The following is an 8947-nucleotide window of genomic DNA, read 5'->3' on the forward strand; positions in this document are numbered from 1 at the left end:
TAAAGAGAAAGCATGATCAACAAATCCATATGGTTGACTCATAAACACTGACTCAGTTAAGTCTCTAAGAAGAAAGGCATTAGTTATGTCTGATTGTAGTATTGGCCAATTGAGAGTGACTGCAGGACAGAGAACTACCAGAATGGTTGTTGGCTTTATCACGGGACTGAAGGTATCAGTGAAGTTATACCAGGCGTTTGATGAAAACGGCTGGTCGCAAACTTTGCCTTATAGCATTCAACTGAGCATCATGCTTTCGTTTAACACGAAAACCCACCCACTTTGAGCCAACTATATTTTGGGTAGAAGTAGGATGCAGAAGTACCAAGTGTCATTGTTTATTAAGGCATAGAACTCTTCTTGCATCCCTTTACCCATTTTTGAGTCTAACATGGCTTTAGAAGCCCAAGAGAGAACATCTGACTCATCACAAGAAGGAAACCAAATTGAGTTGAGCCGGCGGTTTCAACGAACTAGTGCGAAATCTAGCTACAATTGGGTGAGACGAACCGCAATGGAACTACAGAATCATGAGTGGAACTACGGATAATCATCAAAGGCCCAAAGTATCAGTAGAATGGGCCTTAGATGAACTAGATGGACCATTCACCAAAAAAAGAAAATAAAATAAATGAAAATATGCACTAGACGGACCAGTTCAGTTAATAGAATTCAAAGTGTTTTTCAGATCCCCACTAAGATGTTCACCCGAACCAGAAGGCATCCAGATTCCGAATTAAACCCAAATGGGCCAAGAGCCAAATCTGGCCCAGATGGACTAATTTCTGTTGAAACCAAGTTGTCAGATGGGCCACAGTCCAACACTCGTGAAGCTGCTTAAGATGAGGCTTAGATGGGCCAGATGGCCCACTAGGAAGGTGAGGCTCCTTTGACGGTGGATCAACTGTTCCACTACAATTTTGAAGTATTACTTCAGAAGTTACATTTCCAGATAGAGAAGAAGCATTACAAGGTAATAAAATGGGTGGTGTACATTCAAGCGAACAATCAACAAAAGTACAATTACAAGTTTCTTCTGTTCTTCCCTTGGAACGGACTATTGCAAAATTGTAAAAAAGGAAACAAATTTCATCAAATAATTGTAAAATGTGATCTTGTCTTATTGAACAAAGATTGTAAGGGGTTTGATCTCTACCTATTATATTGAAAGAGAATCATTAGTAAAAATTTCTCTAGAGGCCAAGAGAGAAGTGAATTTAGACTTGTAAAGTCAAACCAGTATAAATTCTGATGTTATGGTTGTTTGTTATTGTTTAAATTTATTTGAATTTTCAATTTATTTTGTATTGTCAATCAAATCGAAAAATTGGACAAACCACTAGTTGCAACCGATTCACCTCCCTAGGGTGCACCAACAAATCTTATAGAGTAGTATCAAATACAATAAATCAGAATATTCCACAATACTAATCTTCTCTCTTACTATGAATAAAGCATACAATCTAACACAAATATTCCATAATATTGATTGTGTCTCTTACTATAATAGAGCACACAATCTTATCACGCCGACAATAATTATTCATAAAAAAAAAAAAAAAAAAGAAAAAGGAAGGAGCTTGGAATTGTTATTTTTTAGAAATTGAATACTGATGAGCAACACGAACCACCAGGGGAATCCTGACCAAATGCTTTCTATCAGTCCAACTTAGGCTTCCAAATGCATAATCCATAATCTGCAGCTTCTGAGTAGAGTTAAATGTGACTTTGAAAGATCGCACAGTGGTAGATGCAGTGAAGGCCAGTCTGTGTGGTTCAACTTTGACTCCAATTCCAGGAGGTGAAACCACATAAGCTCTGTAGGTTGAATTAACAGGCCCCACATTGGTCACAGTCCTTGTGACTGTTACAGGATTTTCAAGATATGGGATTGAGATGGAGGGGAGATTGAGGTCCAGACTAGAAGAAGACCTCGAACAAGCATCATTTCTTCCAGTCATTCCGACCATCTGTGCATTGGTGTAGCCATTGGAACAAAGGAACTGAATGTAATTGCTGGGTCTGATATTATAAATGAGCCCTGGATTTGATACTCTCATGGGATAGATATTCCCTCCGCCCATGTCAAAAGGGCTTGCCATCTTGAGATTCCCTCCCTGTGCCAATATTGGCCGTCCATCTGTGCCACTTTGTAAGGCTGCCAGTGTTCACAAATGACAGTCAGATGTTTGACAAACATAATTCAACAAATTAGAAGTTAAAATCTATGCAGAAACGTCTACAGGAAGAGTAGTCTTTTTTACCAGTAGTCATCATAGCTGATTTTATCGCTGCAGGTGACCAATTTCGGTGCACAGTCTTGAGGAGGGCAGCCACTCCAGCCACATGAGGGCAAGCCATTGAAGTTCCAGACATTATTTCAAAAGATTGACCCGTAATCGGCGGAGGATATGCACCTAAGATGTTTACTCCTGGTGCAGTTATATCAGGCTTCCATGCCACCATCACCAATAATTGAATTGTTAGTTCAGTAGTAGTGGATATGCGTTTCAGTGTTCTTTGAGCTGATACATAAAAATTAACATACCTTGAGCACTTGAGGCAACAAACTATTTGGTCCTCTGGATGAAAATGAGGCCACAAATGGAGACACCTTCTTCCCAACTACAGTCTGTGGTCGACTATACCTCATAACCGGTGATCTGTTATGGCCGGAAAGCAAATTAGATAGCTTTCACTAAAAATACAATAACAACAAAAACACTAAGCCAAGTCTAAGGAAGACTAATTAACTGGTACCAACTTAATTACCTAGAATTTGTAACGTAGGAGTTCACGTTTGTCCCTGTTTCAAAATCTATTTTCAAACAAGGTATGATGCATCGGGTGAGGATGTCATTGTGAGCTTGTGTGTATACAACCCCAACTCCTCCTGCTGCAGCAACAACGTTAGCAAGATCCGTTGAAGATCGCTGTGAATTGGGTTGCAGAAAACAATGGACGACCTTCCCTTTCACTAGTGTCGCATTTAGACTTCCTTCGGAGCATGCTTCTCTGCACCAAACCAACCACCCACCCAAATTAAAACAACTAAGATGTGAGAATGTGAACCGAAGCAAGTATGAAAAGAAACACCAAGAGAAGGAAGGCTACATTGGATCATTCCCTACTGCCGCCGTGGTTTTAGCACCCGTGTGCTTCTCGGATACAATAGATATTATACCTTCATCATTATCGGCATTTTGAGGTGAAATGTTTTGATTCTGCAACAAATGTGATGTCATGGAGTAAAATAATTAGTGTAGAAGTTTAATTAAATAATCAATCAGTTAATTACATTAACAATAATAATATTAATTACCGGAGCTGTTGGATCATTATTATTATTATTACTACTTTCGAGTGTAACAGCTGAATTACTATTTCCGAGTGAAATAGCTGAATCGAAACTCCTGTCAATAGTGGTGGCTCCAACAGTGATCATCCATGGAGCCGTGTTCGCAACTGTATCAGAGGAAGGGCCGCTGTTTCCGGCGGAAGAAACCACCGGAATCCCCCTCGCCACTGCATGAAACGAACCAATTGCAATTCCATCCTCGAAATAAGCCTTCAGAGGCAGTGATGTGCTCCGCCCTAAAGACACAGATAGAATGTCTACTCCATCATGTATGGCCGTGTCAAATGCCATTAGCAGATCTGCATCTGTTGATTCTCCAAACCAAACAACCTTGTAGATTGCTAAGCGAGCAAGAGGTGCACCTCCTCTGGCTAAACCTGAAGCTAGCCCAAGATAGCTTGCATTTGCTACAAAACGACCTGCAGCTATGGAAGCACAATGAGTTCCATGCCCTGCTTTATCCCTTGCAGATAAGTACTCTGCATGCCTAGTGGTGTTGATTGGTCCATACATCTTCACATAGCCTCTGCTGAACCACCGAGCACCAATCACTTTCCTATTGCAGTTACTCTTTTTGAAAGACTGCCCAGTTTGGCAAATTCCTTTCCAGCGCGCTGGAATTGGACCCATTCCATTATCTCTGAAGCTTTGTAACTCTGGCCAGATTCCTGGACGGCATAACCATATCCATTCGACAAGGTCACCATCAGCAGGATAAATATACAAAGAAGCAAGAGTGAGCTCGGAATATATAGAAGAACACATCAAAATGTTAACTCACCTGAATCTATAATACCAATTATAGTCCCATCACCCATATTAGCTTCAGACAAAAGGTTACTTCTTGACTTTGGTAGTGGAGATAGCCTTAGAAAATCCCAGCTTCGGGTAGTATGGATTTTATGAATGCGATTTGGGAACACTAAGACGACACCGGGCATATCTGCAACAAATTTGTTTTTTTTTCCCCCCAAGAAACCGTTAATTAGTTGCTAGGGTGTACCATTATTGTTACTTAATGCAGCTTCTTCAGGTTCATGAAAATTACCTGCAATTGCTTTTGCCTGGGATTCACTTAGAGAAGCTGCAAACCCAGAGAAGCCATGCTTATAGCTGTAGATAATCGAATTCTTGGCAGCTTCTTTGCTATATAGGAGGAAAAGCTAATTTATAATCATTATTCCACAACTAAATTCCCTTCTTAGAAAGAATGAAGGATGGAAATGGGATGAAGAAATTAAGAGCTTGGGTTTACATTTACTTAGTACATTATAGAGATTACCTTCCAAGAAATGTAGCTAGCAGGTCATGGTGTGACTTCACTATGTTTGCTGGGTTCTCTTGCTGATTCTCACCCAAATACACAATGTACACCTGAGATGAAATTAATCATTAGATCGCTCACTTATCCAGCGAGGGCCAAATGAAATTTGCCACTTACCTTGGTTGTTGTAGCATCAGTAGCAGCAGCAAGTTCGACAGAATTCCAGCAATAATGGAGATCACTGAATAGTAAGAAGGAGAGAGCAATGATAACTCTAAAGTGATAGTGTGGGAAAGAGGTGGCAGCCATTCGGTGATGTTGCCTCATGAACACTTGAGGCCCAGGTGGTTTATCTGCATTCGATCAACTCTTCATATATTTATGGGTAGATACACTAGGCTGATCTGGTCAGTAACCAATCAACTTTCCTACACCATCCAACTGTAAGGGCCAACAGAGAGAGACTTTAGCAGTGCACTATCTTTTCTTTGTTCTTTAAAAAATAAAAGAAAAAGAAAAATACTCCACTATAATTACATTTTCGAATAGTAGAGCCCACCATCTTGAACATCTGGCACCATGTTGCAGTTCTCGAGATTGTCCCAGCTGTAGGCTACTAGTGCTCTGACTAGGTTCAACGAAATCCTGTTTCCAGTCTTCTTCTTGAAGAACGAATTGAACGTGCTATTGTTTAAATTTTTAATACATGGTATCAGAATGGGTATTTACCAACTCAAACATGAATACAATACTAAAGGTGGCATACATCGAATGTATATATCAACTTTACTACTGATTATCCTCTCCTAATGAACAAAAGGTTTAAGTCAAATGTAAATACTCTAATCTAAGTACATTTATTGGATTGGGATGGAGCGAGGATTCAACATTAGGAGGGGCATATGACATTTCTACCCATTACCTTTATCTTTAAAAATAATTTTCAATATACGAAAGGCCAATGCTAATATTTTATATTTGAAGATGATAAAAATACCAAAAAATAAAAAAAATACCCCAAATTTTACTTATTATAAGAAATATTTAACAAATGGGGGGGGACCCCAAGTGCAACTCTGCCTCTTATTGGATTTACCCTAATTCTTAGACTCCTAAAACTCATAAGACACTTATTGAGAAATTTCTCTAAGGAGAGGATCTAAACCCATCTTTATGTTCAATTGCTTAACACGGCCCCTTGTTGTTATGCCCTTTCCCATCCTTAAGATGGTGTTGTGTACGGTGGGTATCTATAATACTCGGCTGGACAAACCCTCTCAAACCGCCCAAACCTGCCCTAATCTCTATCTGAACCCAACCTAATTTTGAAGCTCAAGAAGGGGTCTTCGGATTGCAAATGTCTTGGCCCTGGTAGGGTTGGATTGGTTATGGTGTAACCCGTTGGTTGAGCCCGTCTCCACCCAGCCAATCTTGTAAGATATAAAAGAAGGCTACTTGGTTGACGATAGTGCTTACTCCACGTGGCCAACCTAATGTCATGTCATCAGATCGGGATGATGCCTTAATGACCATTGATGCATTTTAGATATTAATAACAAATTTGTTTTAATTTGGATTATTTGTTTATTCATATTTAAACTTCATTGGGAAAAAATTAATGATTTTTTTATATTAAAATAAAAATAAAAAATCTAATCGTTAAGGCAAATTTTAGGATAATGAGGGAAAAAAACCTTAGGATATTGAGGGAAAGAAACCAATATGGAAAAACAAAATAGAATAACCGTATAACAAGGTCAACCCAAAAGGTCAAATAGAGTTGGCATGGTTTAAGAAAAACGGTTATAAGATTGTCCAGGGTATAGGTATCTCGGTCCTAGATGGGTTGGTTTCGTTTAGGTTTCTTTTCGGTCCCTGGAGTTGGCTGGAATGCCTTACTTAACCTAATTCATTTACCTTTTGCTCTTATTTATTTAAGAAATTTTTAAAATGAGCCTTCAGTTTCTAATGAAAACAAGGCACATTTCTTCCAAAACCAAAATCTTGCAAAGATCCTTTTGACCCTTCACACCACCCTTCACACCATTAGTGACTGTTTTATATTTAATTGTTTAACTTCAAATAATTTTCCTGTTATGACCATTATTTTGTAAACTTGTAGTATGGTTGGGATTTCAAGTACCATTGGTTTGCCTCTCTCTATTTGATTATCTCTTCAAGGGATTTCCATTTGAAGAAGAAAACCTGATCAGCTCTACTTCTGATTTACTCGTTTATGGATCCTTCCATGTAAATTCAATGTAACCCTTCCACGATACTTTTATTCTTTTCTTTTTTTTTTTTTTTTTTATTTTTTTAATGAAAAAAATACCTCTATTCTTGATGATTTGGGTTTTGTAAACATGAAATTGAGAATTCTGAAAATTAAGTTTGTTTTCCATTCCATATAGAAAGTAATTTCGTATGGTAACTGTAAACGTTTTCAAGTTAAGAATTAGATAGCGACAACAACAAGAAGAAAATAAACAGTTCCATGAATAAAACAAGAACTAGAACTAGTTCTTGCCATATTCTTTGTGAATCTATAGAATGCGTGACAAGCCATTTTGATGGCAATTCCAATGATCTACGAAGCAATCAAGAATTTCACAAAGAGTTCCCGCATGAATATCCTCCCCCAATTTATCCTATTTCTAGCTCCTTTGGAAACCACGCCTGCAATCAAAATCCTGCACAATGATATTTCTTTCTGTTTTTTGCCTTACCTTTAATTTGTTCCTTTTCTAGTTAGCTATTTAGGATTGACAAGATTCACTTGTTCATTTTCTTGGACATTCTTGTGGGTGGCTTTTGATGGTGGTGGTGGACGGATGAGATTATTGTGTGGGATTAAAGGAGGAGGGAGGGATAATAAAGGGTGAATAAGATTTAAGTTAAATTATTAATTTCATGCTATATATTTTTAAAAGAATCTATTAATAGTAAAAGCTTAAAATCACATTTTATGTTAAAAGTGGAGGGGGGCTTAGAAACGTTTTAATTTTGAAGGGAGGTATTTTTTACTTAAAATGAAAATGGAGGAGACTCTTGTAAAAAAAAAATTAAAAAAAAGGAAAAAGGAAAAAAAAAACTCTTTATCTAAAAATCTAATATAAAAATCAATAATTGAACATGATGAGTTTACTAGTCAATTTTGAATTACACATTCAACTTCTTAGCACCTAACACCACTCATAGGATGAACAACAGTAAAAGTATTTACTACAGAAAGGGTTAGGTTTCAAAAGATTAAAATTTCCTAGTAAAATATGAATACCTCAAAGAAGGTTTAAAGTATTCGTATGGTGTATGTTGTGGGGAACTAAGGTCCCAAGTCCCCCCCCTCGGGAGAGATGCACCTCCCTCGGGCTGGTGCATCTCTTCCTTCATAAAGGGTCCCGAGTGCCTCACTGGGCGGTGCCCCTCTGGGTTGTCGATTTCTTCCTTGAAGAGGTCCCGAGGGCCTCATTCGGGAGGACCTCCCATGTGGGATGGCTCACCTCATCCCTGAAGAAGGTCCCAAGGGCCTCATTCGGGAGAGACACCTCCCTCTTGGGCAGGTTCATTTATTCGTTGGAGAAGTGCCACACTTGGGAAAAATATATATCTATATCAAACTCTAACATTTCTCGGAAGACTCTCTTGACTAGTCGAGGTTAGTTACACTAACACTCGGATATCTATTCCGAGTTGGGGAAGTGAGTCGTCGGCTTATCGGTGGCGAGGAGCCGTTATTCCACTACTCCACTCCTCCTCAACTATCGATCCGAACTTGGATCGCGGGTAACTTCTATATAAACCTACTTCCTACATGGGAAAGGTACGAGAACTTTCATCTGAGTTCTTACTCATTACGTTCTTGAGAACTCTCTCAAGAACCATTATTGTTGCCTAGGCTGACTTGAGCGTCGGAGGCGGTTCCCGGCCAAAACTAGGCCGGACGTTCTTGCTTTCTTTGTGTGTGCAGGCATCTCAGTTATTCCAACTTGGTTGGAGAGCTCTTAAGGTGGTCATCTCAATATCCGGCTTCTCGAAGAAGTTCTAGACGCAACAGTGTAATATATATATATATATTTCGATTGGTTAAGTGATACTTTATTATGTTCTATACTTCTACTGACCAATATAGTATCGCAAAATATTTAAACGATCTTGACCCCGAAAAACAAAGAACACACGTTAAACACACGAGAGTTCTTTCCCCTTCTGCCCTTAATCAACTTTTGAAAAAAGGACAAAAACACAAAACACGAGAGAAGGCGCTTCGAGGATTGCTTCTTTTGCTTTTTCTCTTTTCTTCTGTGTGGAATGGAATCTCTGGCAAT

The 8947-nt window shown here is 38.8% G+C and overlaps 1 protein-coding gene across 1 annotated transcript; it reads right to left on the reverse strand.

Annotated features, from left to right (window-relative positions):
• Nucleotides 1–1340: 1340 nt before the first annotated feature.
• LOC149012282 (subtilisin-like protease SBT3.9) lies at nt 1341–5033 on the reverse strand. Its single transcript, XM_089159622.1, has 10 exons — nt 4800–5033; nt 4641–4732; nt 4407–4504; nt 4140–4301; nt 3323–4026; nt 3115–3224; nt 2773–3015; nt 2549–2663; nt 2265–2451; nt 1341–2158 (listed from the first exon to the last, which is right to left on the reverse strand). Exons 1-10 carry the CDS (start codon nt 4947–4949, stop codon nt 1590–1592), a joined length of 2430 nt encoding a protein of 809 aa, XP_089015748.1. The 5' UTR covers nt 4950–5033; the 3' UTR covers nt 1341–1589.
• Nucleotides 5034–8947: the final 3914 nt, after the last annotated feature.

Source organism: Hakea prostrata, chromosome 6 (genome assembly GCF_041222555.1).
Source record: "Hakea prostrata isolate BN-2017 chromosome 6, UWA_Hpros_2, whole genome shotgun sequence".
NCBI lineage: Eukaryota > Viridiplantae > Streptophyta > Magnoliopsida > Proteales > Proteaceae > Hakea > Hakea prostrata.

Coding starts and splice junctions, on each gene's coding strand:
- LOC149012282 (XM_089159622.1), bottom strand. CDS start 4,949: ATGAGGCAACATCACCGAATGGCTGCCACCTCTTTCCCACACTATCAC. Junction 4,505..4,640: donor CTAGCTACATTTCTTGGAAG/GTAATCTCTATA, acceptor CCTCCTATATAG/CAAAGAAGCTGCCAAGAATT. Junction 2,452..2,548: donor TGTTGCCTCAAGTGCTCAAG/GTATGTTAATTT, acceptor GTGGCATGGAAG/CCTGATATAACTGCACCAGG.